This window comes from Oncorhynchus tshawytscha, linkage group LG07 (assembly GCF_018296145.1).
Source record: "Oncorhynchus tshawytscha isolate Ot180627B linkage group LG07, Otsh_v2.0, whole genome shotgun sequence".
In the NCBI taxonomy this organism is placed as follows: Eukaryota; Metazoa; Chordata; class Actinopteri; order Salmoniformes; family Salmonidae; genus Oncorhynchus; species Oncorhynchus tshawytscha.
Window position 1 is genome coordinate 9719310 of NC_056435.1, and position 20498 is coordinate 9739807.

General features: G+C 41.8%; 1 protein-coding gene across 1 annotated transcript; it reads right to left on the reverse strand.

The window, feature by feature from the left end:
• Positions 1 to 1287: 1287 nt before the first annotated feature.
• On the reverse strand, positions 1288 to 19965 carry LOC112253799 (pseudouridine-5'-phosphatase). The gene is made up of 4 exons (XM_024425793.2): positions 19805 to 19965; positions 18979 to 19197; positions 17232 to 17461; positions 1288 to 3652 (listed from the first exon to the last, which is right to left on the reverse strand). Exons 1-4 carry the CDS (start codon positions 19869 to 19871, stop codon positions 3476 to 3478), a joined length of 693 nt encoding a protein of 230 aa, XP_024281561.1. The 5' UTR covers positions 19872 to 19965; the 3' UTR covers positions 1288 to 3475.
• Positions 19966 to 20498: the final 533 nt, after the last annotated feature.

Genomic DNA, 20498 nt, shown 5'->3' on the forward strand with positions numbered 1-20498 from the left:
GTTCACGCAGATGAGCAGGAACTCTGGGCATATTTCTTTTGGTGTTTTTCAGTCAGTAGAAAGGCCTCTTTAGTGTCTTAAGTTTTCATAACTGTGACCTTAATTGCCTACCGTCTGTAAGCTATTAGTGTCTTAACGACCATTCCACAGGTGCATGTTCATTAATTGTTTATGGGTCATTGAACAAGCATGGAAAATAGTGTTTAAACCCTTTACAATGAAGAGCTGTGAAGTTATTTGGAGTTTTACGAATTATCCTTTGAAAGACTGGGTCCTGAAAAAGGGACCTTTCTTTTTTTGCCAAGTTTATATTTTTGGGGTGGATTTGTTCTTTAAGGCTGTAGACTTAAGAGTGGGAATATGAAAATGGATCAGTTGCATCCATAGAGAGTTCTTCAATCAGATCTTGGCATTCTTTTGTGCTCCCTTCTTTTGCCGACTCAAGTGCAGCCTGCACTCCGAAGATAGGCATACTGTAGATGCTGTTTTTGCTTAAGAACTGCACACCAAATCTGTTTTGACGTCGTCTTGGGGGTGACCCTCATTGCACACGGTGCAGTTATTTTTTAGTTGTTGTTGAGTTTACTTGCTAGTACGAACAAACAAAGAGGAGTTCATTTTTTATCACTATCACAGGAATGCTACTTCGATAAACTCTTTTAATTTCCAAGCCTCATGACTTGGCACATGGCTTCCCCAACCGCTGAACTGCTCTTTGCATACTAATGGTTTTCTATGTTGTTCCATACAAACTTGGAACTTTCGGATAAGAAAAATCTTGAGGACCAAGGCCCATAATCACAAAGTCTCAGAGAAGGAATCAGTTCTGCCTTATAGATCATAACAAATAAGAGGGGGAAGCTGATCCTAGATCAGTACTCCTACTCTGATGGACTTTGTGAATATGGTCAGCCCAAATGTTTACCCTAAACAGTTTGTTGGCCCTTGCTGCTATTAATAACTGAAACCAATTACTTTTGTGTGTCATACGTCTAGAGAAAACCCATTGCTATATCCCAAAGCAATAATGCACAAGTCTCTGTGTCTATTTAATCCATTGCTTTCATTTTCTCAGGTGTTTTATCACATTAAAGATGAGTCTACATCCCTGAAGGAAAGACATGAACTGCTTTCTGCTTTTTTTAATGAAAGCCACCATATACTGTATATGTCTTGATAATGCACGACAGTGAAGTCCGAATGACAGTGAAAATGTACAAGGACTGTCTGCCGTTATCAGAGGAGCTTTCTCATTGAGCTTCAACCAGTGGGCTTGTCAGCCAGTAAGAGGATGAAAACAAAAGAAAAGCTTTATTATAACATTCTAAAATGAGGTCATTCAATACAATGTCTGTTTTTCAAACTTCCCCTGTTCAGTGACACTGGTCTGAGTGCTGATAAAATCCTGCATAGAAAACCAACTGACGATGAAAATGAATGGGGGTCCACCGTCCCTCTTCTGCCCTCCACGGCATGATGTGAAGACGGGCCTGAGAAACATGTTAGCTAGCCTCTCTCCCTCCCTCACTTGCTCTCCTCTCTGTTTCATGTCAGTAGGGAGGGATAAAATAATAGTTATTGGCAGTAGATGAAGAGACTGCTAATTTCCTAGGAGAGAGAGGAGCCACTGGGGCCCTTCTAGTCACAAGCAGTCAGGTGGACTAGCATTACAGGTGGAATAGTAAGCTCTGATATCAGTTATTGCAGAGTGCTTTTCCTATGCATGTAGTGGCTGGATCATCAGACTAAACTGATGGTGATTGGTTGCCCAGATGAGAGACGTAGCCAATAGGCTGCTCCTGGGCGGACCAAGTACCTCTGTCTGCTCACCATAGTCATAGACCTTGAGGGGGAGGATGAATGCTAGCAGAAGAGAAGAGAAAAAGCTATTATGTCCCAACAAAAAGGACAATATGCTTTGTGAATAGCAACTGCAATATGTTGAGATGGACTATTCAGTGTATTTTTACAGAAACGCAGTAGAAAATGCATATTGAATGCCCACTTGGTAACTCCATGTGCATTTTACAACAATACTCGTGAATACTGTATCTGCACTGAGCTACTTCTACCATTTACCACAATAAATGTCTCTGTCTTCACTTATTTGATACAAAGAAAATGCATTTTAAAATAGCAAAATATAACTCCTTTAGACTGTGGCAAATGGCATTGGTCATTATGAACCATTCATACCCTGATCTGACTACATTTTCCAGACATAATGTTCCAACACCATCACACTTATTGCATAAATACACACCCATACATGCATAATGTACAGACACACACATGCATATACACTGAGTGTACAAAACATTGGGAACACCTTCTTAATATTGAGTTGCACCCCATTGTGCCCTCAGAACAGTCTCCTCCCCTTTAGCTACACTGATTTTAAGTGGATTTAACAAGTGACATCAATAAGGGATCATAGTATTCACCTGGTCTGTCTGTCATGGCCCTAATGTTTTGTACACTCAGTGGATATTCACACACACACACACACACACACACACACACACACACACACACACTTCAGGGCATGAGGGGCTAAATGACTTGTAAAACGGCTGAGTGATGAGGAGAGGAGGAAAAGCCTCAGAGATTAGCCCAAGTTGAGGATGAAAGGCCAGGGATGCATGGAGGCCGGGAGGGGGAAGACGTATAGTGGATGGAAGGATACTACAGCAGTGAAATCCTATTTCAACAGCCTGAGGGAGGTGGGGGAACAGGGCTCTGCATTAGCTCTCAGAAACTCTACTCGTTTCAGGGGTTTTCTCAGGGAAGAGAGAACATGTGAATTCCAGCAGCACTGCTGAGGCAAACATGAGTGAAGATGAAAGAGCTGAAGATTTCTCTCACCATCTTTATTGGATTACACATCCAAGCTGGGAAAAGTGTCTTTGGCATTTCAATAGGCCCCGCTCAAAGAAGAGTGGCAAATGGTATGAAGCAGGGAAAAGAGGGAGAATCGAACAGCTTAAACTGCAGTTGGTTATGAAATCTGTTCAAGGACATTAACTCAGAGACGGATACATCTTTACCTAGAATGACTGTGTTGGACTCTGGTCAAAAGTAGTCCACTATGTAGGGAACAGGGTGCCATTTAGGATGCACCCCAAATCACAAAAAAGCCTTTAAACTGATCGGCAGCGAGTTGCTTACAATACCAACCTGTGTAAAAGGTTCAGACAAAAAAATGACCTCTCATTATGTTGACAATTCAACCATTATTCTCAGCCGTTCTCATTATTTGGCCAAAGCAAAAATATTAATATTCGACTAACAACAACTTGATCACAGTTCCAAGTAACAATCAAATTCCCAGGCATTGCATAATTTGGATCAGCATTGTGATCGTTGTGATTAGCATCATTACATTGCTTTGATCAGGCTAAATGGTGAAGATGGAGGGTAAAAAGCAGGGGTGGATTGGAGGTTCTCAGCCCTGAGCAGGAAGCGGAGATGGAGCTCAGTCATAGGCCGGCAGGCCGAACATCTCTGGTTTGAAGTCCTCCATGGTCCTCAGGACCAGTGTGGCCTCCTGGGTAAGGCCTCGGTCCAGTTTGTCATCAGGGATCATGACCACCTGCATCCCAGCCGCCAGGCCGGCCTTAACACCCATAGGAGCATCCTCAAACACCAGGCACTGTTGAGAGAGGAAACAAGACAAGCAGGCGCTGGATGTCATACAGTGCTAAATAAAAAGTGAAAGGAGACAATAGGATTTATAAATTCACATGGGAGCATAATGAAGTGAACAATAGTTCATGTAATTCTGCTATACAGTCAATTACGTATTATAACCTAGTGTGTCCACTACAGGAGGTTGAAGGCAAAATACCAGAAGTACCAGAAGTTATCCATTTCTTAAATAGAGGAAGTATGACAAGGTTTATGATGCCTCATTATGCAACCACAACATAAAACAGTCCAGTCTATTGGCACAGCACAATGCACAATGCACAAAGTCTTGGACTTTGGACCTAGAACTATGAACTGCAACTCAGTGTCTGGTGGAGAAAACAGAGCAGAGGAAGGCAGTCACACTGAAGAACTCGTGTTGAGGTGAGGTGACCCACAGTATGCTTATGACTCTTACTTTTGCGTCACAGCTGCATGAATAGAGGCAGCATACAAATGAGAAGCCAATATGGAAGCAGTGTGGAGAAGAATGTACAAAGAACTGAGTGACAAGAGCTTTCCTTTTATTCATTGGGAACTTCCGACATCCTGCGCATTTGAACCTCAATAGCTACGCTTCCTAGCTTTTCAAACAAAACACCCCCTCCAAAGACGTCTCCCACCACTCTACCTAATTCAAGGTTCAATCAATCCCTATAATTTGAATGAGTGCACAAAAATAATCACAAAATTACACTATTTGCTGCAATGTTCTACGTGATTTCCCTCCAATTTGCCTTTGACTTACCTCACACACTAATGGTGACAGACAATGTAATTTAATTGTACCAGATTGACCTAGCAGCTTCGGAAATGCCCTAAACCACAACTACCAGTCAGTCTCTTCTCCAATTCTCAAATGGAACTAAAATAACCTAATAAAAAGGTTCCCAGATGGAACAATAGAAGCCGACTCGAGGTCTCTCGAAGATTTGACTAATTGACTCTTGTGATGTCACAGCCTAGAAGTAGCCTAGGAGAGGGACAATAAATATGGAAACACAGAGCGGCAAGGCTACCGAGAGGCCCTAGCTAGATAGTTGCTTCCAATCAAGGGGCAATAAAGACTCTGAATTAGGCAATGAGGCTGGAAAATGAACATTTAATCAGTGTTCAATGGCTGCATTGTAATGGACGAGAGGGAAACAGGACCCAAATGCACTGCAGCTCCATGTTAGCTCAGGAGGAAGGCACATAGCCTGAGTGCCAGTCTGTTTGTGCTATCATGCCAACTCCTTGTCACTCATTGTCATGCCAAACATGTTTGGCTTGACAATGAGCAATGGAGTTTGCAAGGGCACAAGCAGATATGTGACCAGGCTACAAGTCACTGCAGCAAAGAGAGACTGGGGTGGTGATTTGCCTTTATAAAGGGTCAAGTGTCTTTTCTCCTACTCATTGTTAGGACCATGGAAGTTTGCTTCAAAAAATCCATATTTTATTGTTCAACTACCGGCCTGCTATACCATGCATTGGGAAGAGTGAACGGAGAACAGACAGAGAACCCAAAGTCGTTCGCCACGCAGGCCTCCAACAGCCAGCCCCATGGAAGATTAACAACCAGTCCCGAGGCATACACCCAAACACATGCAACATTCATCAGAACCAATTGAATCTGTATTCACAGTGTACCCAAGGCAGTGACTGCCGCAACACAAGAAGAGTGGGAGACTCAGTGTGTGTGTGTGGATACCTCCCAAATGACACCCTATTCCCTACATAGTGCACTGCTTTTGACCAGGCTCTTCTCAAAAGTAGTGCACTACGTAGGGAACAGGATGCCATTTGGGACGCACATCAGACTACAGTGGCTGGTGCCAAGACTACTGTGATTAGCCGGCTCAGCAGCACGTCACATACACTCCCTTTACAACGGTGTATTAAGGGGAGATGACAGAACATAGCATAGTGTTGTTATGGAGCAGATCCAGGGCCTGCTTGGCAGCCAGCAGCAGCTATTTCAGCAGAACGGACCAGGACGTTTAGTTGTTTACAGGACTATCACGGGACACTTAAGACAAGGAGAGAAAAGTTTCCCTCAGAGAGAATGGGATTGAATCCTATGGACAGTTATGAGTTTTAATCATATGGACGCATGTCATGTGACTGAGTCACATGTATGCTGTGTGATTTAAATCCAAATAACTATATATACAAAAGTATGTGGACAGGATTTGGCTATTTCAGCCACACCTGTTGCTGACAGGTGTATAAAATCGAGCACACAGCCATGCAATCTCTATATACAAACATTGAAGAGCTCAGTGACTTTCAACGTGGCACCGATACAGGATGTCACCTTTCCAAAAAGTCAGTTCGTCAATTACGCGCCTGCTAGAGCTGTTCTGGTCAACTGTAAGTGCTGTTATTGTGAAGTGGAAACGTCTAGGAGGAACAACGGCTCAGCCGCGAAGTGGTAGGCCACACAAGCTTACAGAACAGGACCACCGAGTGCAAAAAAATGGTCTGTCCTCACTCACTACCAAGATCTAAACTGCATCTGGAAAGCAACTTCAGCACAATAACTGTTTGTCGGGTGCATCATGAAATGGGTTTCCATGGCCGAGCAACCACACACAAGCCTAAGATCCCCATGCTTAATGCCAAGCATCGACTGGAATGGTGTAAAGCCCGGCGTCATTGGACTCGAGCAAGGGAGAGGGAGACGTATACTCTGGCGTTACGAATTAATCTGGGTTTGGCGGATGCCAGGAGAATGCTACCGGCTAGAATACATATCACCAACTGTAAAATTTGGTGGAAGAAGAATAAATGGTATGGGGCTTTCCATGGTTCGGGCTCAGCCCCTTTGTTCCAGTGAAGGGAAATCCTAACACTACAGCATACAATGACATTTTAGATGATTCTGTGCTTCCTACTTTGTGGCAACAGTTTGGGGAAGGCCCTTTCCTGTGTCAGCATGAAAATGCCCCCATGCAAAGAAAGGTCCATACAGAAATGGTTTGTCAAGATCGGTGTGGAGGAACTTGACCAGCCTTAACAGAGCCCTGACCTCAACCCCATCGAACACCTTTGGGATGAATTGGAACACCGACTGCGAGCCAGACCTAATAGTCCAACATCAGTGTCGACCTGGCTGGATGGAAGCAAGTTCCCGCAGCAACGTTCCAACATCTAGTGGAAAGTCTTCCCAGAAGAGTGGAGGATGTTATAGCGGCAAAGGAGGGAACCAACTCCATATTAATGCCCATGATTTTGGAATGAGATGTTCGACGAGTAGGTGTCCACATACTTTTGATCACGTAGTGTATGTTATATGATGGAATCATATGTACTGTGTGTTATGTTATTGAATAATATGGCCTCTATGTTATGGTAGACGAGTGCGTAGGCTTGCTGCTAGACAGTAGGCTTATGCTATTGTAAACAGAGACCAGGGTCTGGATCTGACACACAGACTTGACCTGGCAGCATGGTCAGTCCTTGGGGGAATACTCATTAGATGAGACATTTTACCCAGATGGAGAAGCAGAGAACCGTAGGTCACAGTCACCATACGCACTCAACCTACACATGGACCCAATAACCTTCTACTAACCTACACATGGACCCAATAACCTTCTACTCAACCTACACATGGACCAGGGAAATAAAGCTGGGTCTACCAAATCTACACGCAGATGATTTTTTTATTTTACCTTTTATTTAACTAGGCAAGTCAGTTAAGAACAAATTCTTATTTTCAATGACGGCCTAGGAACAGTGGGTTAACTGCCTGTTCAGGGGCAGAACGACAGATTTGTACCTTGTCAGCTCGGGGGTTTGAACTTGCAACCTTTTGGTTCCTAGCCCAACGCTCTAACCACTAGGCTACCCTGAGGAGAGGAAGGTACAGTGGGGCTCAAAAGTTATTTTACAGAAAACAAATTAACAACAGACTTTCAGCATTCATATAGGGCACTCAACATGCTCGGCACTGACACAAATGACTGATGATTGGCTTAAAGAAAATGACAGTAAGAAGATTGTGGGATGTGTTTTGATAGACTATCATTGAAGTCGGAAGTTTACATACACCTTAGCCAAATTCATTTGAACTTTTTTTTCACAATTCCTGACATTTAATCCTAGTAAAAATTCTGTGTCTTAGGTCAGTTGGTCACTTTATTTGAAGGATATGAAATGTCAGAATAATAGTAGAGAGAATTATTTATTTCAGCTTTTATTTCTTTCATCACGTTCCCAGTGGGTCAGCAGTTTACATACACTCAATTAGTATTTGGTAGCATTGTCTATAAATTGTTTAACTTCAAATGTTTCAGGAAGCCTTCCACAAGCTTCTAAATTGGGTGTATTTTGGCCCATTCCTGCTGACAGAGCTGGTGTAACTGAGTCAGGTTTGTAAGGCCTCCTTGCTCGCACACACTTTCAGTTCTGCCCACAAATTTTCTATAGGATTGAGGTCAGGGCTTTGTGATGGCCACTCCGATACCTTGACTTTGTTGTCCTAAAGCCATTTTCCACAACTTTGGAAGTATGCTTGGGGTCATTGTCCATTTGGAAGACCCATTTGCGACCATGCGTTAACTTCCTAACTGATGTCTTGAGATGTTGCTTCAATATATCCACATAATTTTCCTTCCTCATGATGCCATCTATTTTGTGAAGTACACCAGTCCCTCCTGCAGCAAAGCACCCCCACAACATGATGCTGCCACCCCCGTGCTTCACGGTTGGGATGGTGTTCTTCGGCTTGCAAGCCTCCCCATTTATCCTCCAAACATAACGATGGTCTTTATAGTCAAACAGTTCTATTTTTGTTTCATCAGACCAGAGGACATTTCTCTAAAAAGTACAATCTTTGTCCCCATGTGCAGTTGCAAACCGTAGTCTGGCTTTTTTATGGCGGGTTTGGAGCAGTGGCTTCTTCCTTGCTGTGCGGCCATTCAGGTTATGTCGATATAGGACTCGATTTACTGTGGATATAGATACGTTTGTACCTGTTTCCTCCAGAATCCTCACAAGGTCCATTGCTGAAGATCTGGGATTGATTTGCACTTTTCGCACCAAAGTACACTCATCTTTAGGAGACAGAACTCGTCTCCTTCTTGAGCGGTATGACGGCTGTGTGGTCCCATGGTGTTAATACTTGTTGTACAGATGAACGTGGTACCTTCAGGCGTTTGGAAACTGCTACCAAGGATGAACCAGACTTGTGGAGGTCTACAATCTTTTTTCTGAGGTCTTGGCTGATTTCTTTAGATTTTTCCATGATGTCAAGCAAAGAGGTTGAAGGTAGGCCTTGAAATACATCCACAGGTAAACCTCCTATTGACTCAAATGATGTCAATTAGCCTATCAGAAGCTTCTAAAGCCATGACACCATTTTCTTGAATTTTCCAAGCTGTTTAAAAGGCACAGTCAACTTAGTGTATGTAAACTTCTGACCCACTGGAATTGTGATACAGTCAATTATAAGTGAAATAATCTGTTTGTTAACAAATATTGGAAAAATGACTTGTGTCATGCACAAAGTTGATGTCCTAACCGACTTTCCAAAACTATAGTTTGTTAACAAGAAATTTGTGGAGTGGTTGAAAAAAATAGTTTTAATGACTCCAACCTAAGTGTATGTACATTTCTGACTTCAACTGTAAGTGTTAGGCATCCTCTCAATCATGGATAGAGAGTTACCCATCAAATAAAACATAGTATTTTATTTTATCGAAACCTCTCTTATGCAAATTCGGTTGAGTGCAGTGTACCGCAAGGCAGTCATCTTGGGACATTGTTTTCTGTTTCTATTATTGACCTTCCACAGAATATACATTGAGTGTAGAAAACATTCTTAACATCTTCCTAATATTGAGTTGCACACCCCCTTTTGCCCTCAGAACAGCCTCAATTCGTTAGGGCATGGACTCTACAAGGTGTCAAAAATGTTCCACAAGGATGCTGGCCCATGACTCCAATGTCCTTTGGGTCGTGGACCATTCTTGACACACATGGGAAAATGTTGAGTGTAGAAAAACCCAGCAGCGTTGCAGTTCTTGACACATGCAAACCGGTGTGCCTGGCACCTACTACCATACCCCATTCAAAAGCACTTAAATATTTTGTCTTGCCTATTCACCCTCTGAATGGCGCACACACAATCCATGTCTCAATTGTCTCAAGGCTTAAAAATCCTTCTTTAGCCTGTCTCCTCCCCTTCATCTACACTGCGCGTAGTTGATTTAACAAGTGACATCAATAAGGGATCAGGGATCAGTCAGGTTTTAGAATGGGCATCTAGCAATAGGCTGGTGCTAAATATAAAAATATATACAAAAGCAACATTTATGAGACAAATCACTCACTCAACCCTAAAGCTCCTCCAGATCTATTATTGAAAAACGTGGCGATTAAGCAACTTAAGGAGACTAAACTGCTGGCCGTAACCCTAGATAGCAAGCTACGGCATCATGGTCAAATCATATAGACTCAATAGTGACTCAAATGGGAAGAGGTCTGTCCATGATAAGATGTTGCTCTGCTTTCTTGATATCTCAGTCGACCAGACAGGTCCTACAGGCCTTTGTCGCACCTGGACTACTGCCCAGTCGTGGGGTCATGTGCGACAAAGAGAGACATAGGTCAATTACAGTCGGTCCAGCACAGAGCAGCACGTTTTGCATTTTGATGTACACCGATGGTGAATGTCAGTAACAAGCATGTCAGTCTCTCCTAGCTCAAAGTGGAGGAGAGACTGACTGCTTCACTATCGGTCTTTGTGCAAGATATTGTTGTGTTGAAGGTACTGAACTGTCTGTTCAAGCAGTTGGCACACAGTTCGGACACTCATCGGTACAACAGGAGACATGCAACCAGGAAGTCTCTTCGGTCTCCAGGTCCAAAACAGAGGCTGGGAAAGGCACAGTATTAATAGAGCCATGACTATATGGAACTCTCTGCCACCTCAGGTAACTCAAGAAAGCCATAAAAAAAACGATTTAAAGAAACAAAAACAGATAGAAGAACACCTTATGGCACAAAAGGGACTGTGAAGAGAGCCATTTTGATATATTTTGGATTGTAATTTACACTGTGTTATGTGTTGAATAATGTAGGTGGGTGGCCTTGAACAAGCCTTGGCTTGTCTGAGCCAGAATGGCTCATAGGGCAGGAGACATCTCGTGAGACAGAGGCAGATTATGTATATTATGTATTTTAGTTGTGTTTTTTTCCTGTATGGATCCCAATAAATACTACTACTAAATACTCCCTTTACTGTGTCATTTTCTATTTTATCGTGTCATTTTCATGTTCCTGGAAGGACACATCAGGAGAGATTTTTTTGTTTTGTTTTAAATAGCATATTTTGAATGGACTTTTGACACACACCGTTGTTTGACAGTGATCCATTCAACAAATCATTATCCTTTTTCCTCAGGTGTTAGATCTCAAAGAGGCTCATCCTCTGCTCCAACATATTACTTCACTTGTCGCCTTTGTCAACGTCTGACACGACAAGGCAAACCAACTATGTCAACACCAGAGTGCCTGGTGTGTCTTAACTTTCGCACGGCTTTAAGACGGGGCTTGTCACAGTGACACAGCCATTCGCTAAAATAACAGTGTTTTGTACAGTCGCTTTCCCTTCCATATATAATCAGAGCAGTGTGTACGTTTTGTTTGTCGGGTAAATAAAACGATCATTCTGCTTCTCGTTTTGTTCCGACGCCATTCTGGCCTGAGCTTAATGCAATAAGGTAGGTAGTGCAGCGTGTTCATTCATCAAACTGTCCGTCTCAGAGTGATGCATTTTCAAACTTGATGAATGGTACCGTAGCAAGAAAATACTTGAAACTAACACATCACACTAGAGGTCGACCGATTTATGAGTTTTCAACGCCGATACTGATACCGATTATTGGAGGCCCAAAAAAGCCGATACCGATTAACCTGACAATTTTTAAAAATGTATTTGTAATAAATGACAATTACAACAATACTGAATGAACACTTATTTTAACTTAATATAATACATCAATAACATCGATTTAGCCTCAAGTAAATAATGAAACATGTTCAATTTGGTTTAAATAATGCAAAAACAAAGTGTTGGAGAAGAAAGTAAAAGTGCAATATGTGCTATGTAAGAAAGCTAACGTTTCAGTTCCTTGCTCAGAACATATGAAAGCTGGTGGTTCCTTTTAACATGAGTCTTCAATATTCCCAGGAAAGAAGTTTTAGCTTGTAGTTATTATAGGAATTATAGGACTATTTCCCTCTATACCAGTTGTATTTCATTAACCTTTGACAATTGGATGTTCTTATAGGCACTTTAGTATTGCCAGTGTAACAGTATAGCTTCCGTCCCTCTCCTCGCTCCTCCCTGGGCTCGAACCAGCAACACAACGACAACAGCCACCATCGAAGCAGCGTTACCCATGCAGAGCAAGGGGAACAACTACTAGAAGGCTCAGAGCGAGTGACGTTTGAAACGCTATTAGCGCGCGCTAACTAGCTAGCCATTTCACTTTGGTTACACCAGCCTCATCTCGGGAGTTGATAGGCTTGAAGTCATAAACAGCGCAATGCTTGACGCACAACGAAGAGCTGCTGGCAAAACGCACAAAAGTGCAGTTTGAATGAATGTTTACGCGCCTGCTTCTGCCTACCACCGCTCAGTCAGATACTTAGATACTTGTATGCTCAGTCAGATTATATGCAACGCAGGACACGCTAGATAATATCTAGTAATATCATCAACCATGTGTAGTTAACTAGTGATTATGATTGATTGTTTATTATAAGATAAGTTTAATGCTAGCTAGCAACTTACCTTGGCTTACTGCATTTGCGTAACAGACAGTCTCCTTGTGGAGTGCAACGAGAGAGAGGCAGGTCATTATTGCGTTGGACTAGTTAACTGTAAGGTTGCAAGATTGGATCCCCGAGTTAACAAGGCGAAAATCTGTTCTGCCCCTGAACAAGGCAGTTAACCCACCATTCCTATGCCGTCATTGAAAATAAGAATGTCTTCTTAACTGACTTGCCTAGTTAAATAAAGGCATAAAAATAAAATCCCCAAAAACATTTTTTTTTTATCGGCAAATCGGCTCCCCAAAAACAAAATCGGCCCTAATTAATCGGCCATTCCGATTAATCGGTCGACCTCTACATCACACAGTAAGGATTTGTGCGAGTGTGTATATTCGGGCCTGCAACGTGGTTTGTTGAGTGAGTGAAGAGACAGTGATAGATAGCCTGCTACATCTTCTAAACCATCTCTAAGCCCAGGGCAGGCTAACTGCAGGATATGCAGGAACGTTTTCCTCATCTGTGTTACGGGGTACTTTGTTATACACAGGAAACAGGAAATGCAGGCCATCATTTAAAAATCTGGAGGTCCTAAATGGCACTCTATTCCCTTTATAGTGCCCGACTTTTGATCAGGGTCCATATGGCTCTGTGGTGCACTCAAAAGTTTGCACTATAAAGGGAATAGGGTGTCATTTGGGATGCAGACCTGGAGGGCACAGTGTAAATGCATAAAAGGGCAATCTATTGGCCTCCAGAGGGCTGCGTTCACAAGGCTAATGAGTGGTTTGGTCAACCCGAGGAAAATCACATGGAGACGTTTGTCACTCTAGGCCAGATGGCAGACAGGAGCAGAATAGCTTTCATTTGGTGTCTGAGTGGGGACACGTTTTCATCTTTTCCTCAGACAAAGACTAGGTTTAGAATAGTCTCTTCTAACAGCCGCTCTGCTTGCGGAGCGCCCTGAATCTGTTGAGAGAGATTATGTTTTGAAAGACTTAGGATACATACAGGCTATGGAACAGGTAGACTTCATAAATAACCGTAGGTAAGGGTCACGTTATCTAGAAATTGCGGAAATAGAAGGTCAAGGTAATGACATACCTATTGATGATTGAGTGAAGTCAATTCTCTCCCACAACACAACTACCTTCCAGATAAGAAAATGATTAACAAACCATGATACTACAGTGGACAAGTCCTTCAGGAAATAGCCTTTAACTTGTCTACCGGCTGTGACTGTGACACTCCCTGGGAGCTTATAAAACTCCCCATTGACCGAGTGTCTGTCCGTAAATCTTACATCTCCATGCCAGTGTTGGCATTTCTTTCCAACAGAATTAAAAAGGAGTGATCAATACTGTTAAAGCTCCCCATAAACTCAGACAAACTCGCTGACAATGTATTCTCCCCGTTCCTGATTTGGTGTGGACAGAAAAGGACCCAACAGGCTTCACTAACATGAAGTCTGTGTTCATAAAGCACTTTAACAAATAAAATATATTGTGTCTCTGAAAGGAATGGGAGTTCATAGGATTTTAGGCCACTAAAATGCAGCACCAGATATGAAAACCCAAACAAGCACATTACTGCGGAGTATAGGGCAAGCGATATTACATCTACTGGTATTAAGGACTGACCTTCTGACCACTTAAAGCACCACCGTGTCCATAATATTTTTGCAGAGAACTTCAAAGCTCAAATATTGAATATTCCATAGAGCTGATATTAAAAAACACTTGTTTTTTTTGGTGGGGGGGGGGGACTCGCAGCGAGGCCCTACTGTACCTTCTCCGTCAAAGCACGTGGGACTGTCTGTTCATAAGGAACATCATTAGGGCTGTAGAATAGCACGGCCTTAACTATTCAGATAGATAGATCAAGCCTGTTTTAGTCCCTGACCATTTCAATCCACCAGCACCAAACACACTGGGCACCACAAACGCATCACTGTGATAGCTAAATTGAAGAATAAAAGAAAAGATATTGACTATATGGTCGAGAAATAATGAATAATATGTCAATTTTGGGATTATAGCAGCAGTTACCATTTATTATGTGGTTGGTGCATCTGCACAGCAGAGAGGCCCACTGGGTCCGGATAGTTAAAACACCCATAAAATATGGGGGTGTAGCCGAGGCGACTGGCTGTCCCTAAATCAGCGTTGTGTTGTTGCTGTAGCATCATTATATAGGCTAGCTACAGATCCAAGCTCCAGAGCCAATACTGTCTCTGTACTGACTCTTTACACCCTCTGTGTGAGCCTCTCTGTGACTTGGTCCCAAATGGCACCCTATTCCCTATACAGTGTACTAATTTTGACCAGAGCCCTATGACCCCAGGTCAAAAGTAGTGCATGGAGAGGGAATATATATCATCATTTGGGACGCAATTGGGTATTTCTGAAACATCTCGGTGCCTCCCTTTTCAAATAAGGTTTCATGTCCTAATTGTACCGTATTTGGTGCTATAAACCTTTCCTTGGTGTAAGGTAATTCATGATTTAATGGTAGCTGGATTACTTTTCTCCCTGTCTTTCAATGTAAATCCCAGATTGCACCCTATTCCCTACAAAGTGCACTACTTTTGACCAGAGCCGTTTGGGACGCATCCTATGTGAATGTGAACTAGAGCTTTTTCATGTTTCATTTTTATGTTTCATTAATCTTAGCTGGTAGGCTGAGTGCACACCTTTAGTAAAAACCTTTTCTCTATCTCCCTCCCTTTCTCCCTCACTCATAGTATTTTTTAGTGCTGGGGAGAAAGTGAAAAATGGAAGAGGTGGAGAACTAATTCCTTGCCTTTGGTCACCATAGAGACAGAGTACTGGGCTGGGCACATTACTTACTTGTGAGAGGGTTTTAAGCAGTCTGCCATGCGTATTACCTCCAGTGTTGCATAGCATCATCAGAGCCCTCAAAATGCCTCACGTCACTTCATGCCTGTATTCCAGGAAATCTCCCTCCCAATAACGCTGATATAAACAGCAACCTTTTAAGCACCAGAACAAAAATGCATCCTGAGAAAATTACTTGAAATTCCACTGCATGACTGAATATGTACAGTTGTACTGAAAGCTTAAAATAATGCTTACATTTTAGAGGTAAGAAAGGACAACAACAAAAATACAACTCAAATGTATCACCTACAACTGTCTTCGCTGGAGTTTCTGTAAAATTCCTCACTACAATTAATTAAACTCTTTGTAAATTCATCCCTGCTTCCACTAATCTGGGGGTAGGAGAGAAGCTGCGAACACAATGTTAATACACGCTCCCATTTTCTTTTTATTGCATTCTGTCTTTCTCCTGTCTCCTCCTTGCAATCCTGAATCGCAATCTGTCCCCTCCCTCCCTACTTCTCTCTCTCTTTCTGTGCTTAGGCAAAACTGTCACGGAGAGAGGAGAGGAGCCAGGGAGTGATGCATCATAATTCGTTATTCCACTAAACACTGAACCGATTCCCCTCTCACCCGCAGTTCCATCTCATCAAGAAAAACCAAAGTCCTAACTGGGGATGTTTGGAAGCCGCCAAGATTTTTCAAAAACAGGCCGACAATTAACGAAGGCTGCTGCTGCAGACCCATTTGCAGAGAAATCTACAGCCCTGCACCTGTTAGGGAGATTAATTTACCTCAAAAAAGGAAAACAACAAATCCAAAGCTATTAACCTCTCTTTTTGGGTTCCTTTTTGGGGTTTTTCCATTTGATAGCTCTGCAAAACTAACTGAATATTTATGTAGTCTTCTAACCCTAATGATTGTAGACATATTTCATAGGTGGGTTTGCTAAAACAGGCATGGAAGGTGATAAACATGGTAGTGGCTACGTCAAAAGCAGAACCCTATTTCCTATATAGTGCACTAGCACTATGGGCCCTGGTCTAATGTAGTGCACTATAAAAGGGAATAGGGTGCCATTCGCAATGTACACCGTGTGATTCCTCAGTGTTGTGGGGATTTTCATGGCTGGTGTTGACAGCACAGACCTGTTACTTACAGCTACCCTTAATAAGCCAAAACATTGGCATTGAAAATGGAAATGAATGAGAGAGTATGAAGTCGGTTATAGGCTTAATCATTTCCCTCACTTTCTGGATGTGTAAATAAATGAAAGTCCACAGGGTCCTATAAATAAGGCCTACACTTTCGATAGCCTGGTTTGGATCTGCTACAGTCGATCAGTCAGTTGGTCAGTCAGTGTCTTGCTAATAATTCCTTTGGCGTTTCTTAGGAACGGGTGAAAGCTGGGGCATTGAAGCATGGCAGGACGACATTAGCCTTGGTAACTTTCCTAACAACAGAATTGGTTATGGGCTTAAGAGTTAACCCACTTTCTTGGAGGTATAAATGAAATTCCACAGGTTCCTATAAAAACAATTTAGTTAATCTGCTCAATGATTAGTCTACGAACGAATATACTAAGTAACAAACGGAAAAAAAACATCTTAACAACTGAATTGGTGTAAAACCTTTTAGGGGTTGCTCTTTTTCAGCATTATAAGTTGTGCCAGCCCACTGTCCACTACCCTGTCCCTCTTCGTATCGTTCATCTGAGCTATGATTGGTAAGAATTGGTGACCTTCGGGCTGCTTTCCCCCTCCAAACTTACTAGGTGTGTATGAGAGTGTCTTAGCGTGTTTACTCATCTGTCCCTCTTATCGTGGCTGGTTATTTTATGCTTAGCTTATTTTTTCATGAGGCAACAAGAATAGGGTAATAGTCTACTCCACTACCCACTGTAGGCTACTGTCCCTCTCACTCGCCTGTCCCTCTTACCGTGGCCGGAGGTGCAGGAGGAGTGAACCTGCTGGCACACACCAAAAAGGAGTCAGGCTGAGGTTTGCTGTTTTTCACATCGGGATCATCCCCTAGGACGATGTGGCTGAACAGGTCAAAGAAGGCTTTGTGCTGACTGGTCTTCATCTCAAACGCCAGGCCTGCTGAGCTTGTCGCTACAGCGATGGGCACATTGTGTTTACGGAGATGGTGGACGAGATTCTCCACTCCTGGTTACACACAGACAAACAGTACCAGTCAAAAGTTTGGATACACCTACTCATTCAAGGGTTTCTTTATTTTTACTATTTTCTACATTGTATAATAATAGTGGAGACATCAAACATATAAAATAATACATATGGAATCATGTAGTAACCAGAAAAGTGTTAAACAAATCTAAATATATTTTATATTTGAGATTCTTCAAAATAGCCACCCTTTGCCTTGATGAAAGCTTTGAACACTCTTGGCATTCTCTCAACCAGCTTCATGAGATAGTCACCTTGGATGCAATTCAATTATCACATGTGCCTTGTTAAAAGTTAATTTGTAGAATTTCTTTCCTTCTTAATGCAGTTAAGCCAATCAGTTGTGTTGTGACAAGATAGGGGTGGTATAGAGAAGATAGCCTTATTTGGTAAAAGACCAAGTCCATATCATGGCAAGAACAGCTCAAATAAGCAAAGATAAACGATAGTCAATCATTACTTTAAGACGTGAAGGTCAGTCAATACGGAATATTTCAAGAACTTTGAACGTTTCTTCAAGTGCAGTCGTAAAAACCATCAAGCGCTGAAACTGGCCCTCATGAGGACCGCCACAGGAAAGGAAGACCCAGAGTTACCTCTGCTGCAGAGGATACGTTCATTAGAGTTAACTGTACCTCAGAAATTACAGCCCAAATAAATGCTTCACAGAGTTCAAGTAAGAGACACATTTCAACATCAACTGTTCAGAGGAGACTGTGTGAATCAGGCCTCCATGGTCAAATGGCTGCAAAGAAACCACTACTACAGTTAAGGACACCAATAAAAAGAAGAGACTTGCTCGGGCCAAGAAACACAAGCAATGGACATTAGACCGGTGGAAATCTGTTCTTTGGTCTGAGTCCAAATTTGAGATTTTTGGTTCCAACCGTCATGTCTTTGAGACAGAGAGTAGGTGAACAGATCTCTGCATGGGTGGTTCCCACTGTGAAGCATGGAAGAGGATGTAAAAAATAGTACAAATTAAAGAAAACCCCTTGAATGAGAAACTTTTGACTGGTACTGTATAGTACACATCATTGGTTTGTCCTACACACAGTAAATACTAACAAATCCAAACAAATTGAGCCCAGTTCAAATCCAGGATCACACTCCCTCTAACTCATGCCCTATTGCAGGGGTACTCAATTTACGCTATGAGGTCTGAACCCTGCTGGTCTTCTATTCTACCTGATAATTAATTGCACACACCTGGTGTCCCTGGTCTAAATTTGTTCCTGATTAGATGGGAACAATTAAAATAATGCAGTGGAACTGGCTTCAAAGGTCCAGAGTTGAATTTGAGGGCACTAGCACTCTGAACATAGTGTAGAGTCTTCCTATGTATACAGGACACACAGTAATGAAAACATGGGATTACAGTTCGTTTGTCAACAAACTCAGAGACTCATATTTCATAGGTGAGAACCAACTATTTTGTTCATGTTATGGTAACTATACCACACTACAACTGTAACACACACACACACCTTAGCTACCTTGCATCAATTGAGCTGAAGGAAATATCTTCTCCTGTATTTTTCTAGTCTCACTGAGAAGTTCCTCTGGTGTCATTGGTAGTTCTAGGGAGTCTCGTATAATGGTGGAAGCCTCCATAGCTTTCTTTCCCATCACAGAAGACTTCACGTCCCAGGTGTATTTCTTTCCAAACCTGTCGCATACTTCCTGGTATGACACAGTGTACAGCCTCTCTGTATCTGCAAGTTCAAAACAGAGCAAAATAAAAGTGTTATCACCACACGTTTAACTTAAAGCTAAAATCCTTAGTTGCTACATCAAGTTTTGGACTTATGATATATATCCATTGATTCTTGAATATAATGAGCTTAGTTCAACTGTCATACCCCATCAGAACCCAGATTATACGCTTTGTTTACTAGAAGTTTTGTAAAGAACAGAAATGTTAACAAACTGTATAGCTTCAAAAAATGGCTAAATCTATAATTTTGATATCATGGATGGTCAGTCCTTGGAACCTCATATTTCTATGAATTTGAGTGGTTACATTTATCCACACCCATCCCCTCAGTTTTTTTACTGAAACAGAGGCTTTTAACTAAGGATTCTAGCTTTAAATCACGACATTCAGAAGACTATGCAAGACAGCACATGGAAATGATTAGCGAATGTTATGGTTGTAGAAAGATTCCTTTACAGATAGCTAGCAAACGTTACTGTTAATTTTGCTTCACCATGGTTGACACACATGATGAGCTGTTACTGAATGCTAGGCCTTGTGTCAATTTGTTCCGGCATGTATAATTCCATCGTTTCAAATGCAAATAGAAAGTGTATATTAATAACCTAATAATAATCCATCCATGTCGAAAAGAACATGGGTCACCGGTTTAAAAATCGATTGTGTAGACATAATTACAGTAGCTGCCAACACAACGACAAAATCCTATCTTGAAAGCGAAGCACTAGCTAGCTAGCAGGCTAACGTTAGCTATATTTAGTAGGAAGATGGACAACTGATACCAAAGTCTCAGTTCAAGTTAACTATCAAGTAGTAAACTAAATGGATGATTTTATTCATTTCTAGAACGTAGATGAACCTGTTTACATCACACAATATCAAAACAATTTAGTAATCTTACAATTTAGATTTACGAAAATGATGCTAAGGCAAATAAATGGTGATTCTTTAGTCGGCCAACATTTTGCAACGGCTGATGGGCAAGGTAGTTTTATGCTCAGAAGCCACTTCTGCCTATTCACTCAGAAGAATTAGTCTCATAATATCCCACTTATCTACAGAAATGTAGTAGGCCTAATCTAAATGTGATTTGCTACATTTAAAACACATGTATGTATTTGTTCATTTTTTAGATAAGTACAATATTTTGTATGTGAAGTTAAATGTTGATTCAAACAGGCAACGCAGTGTTGGACCTAAACCATTGATGTAAACTGTTGAATGTAGGCTTACTTTTCACTTGTCAATACTTATTTGTGGGCAGCATTTAAAATATCAAATATTGGCTATATTTTCATT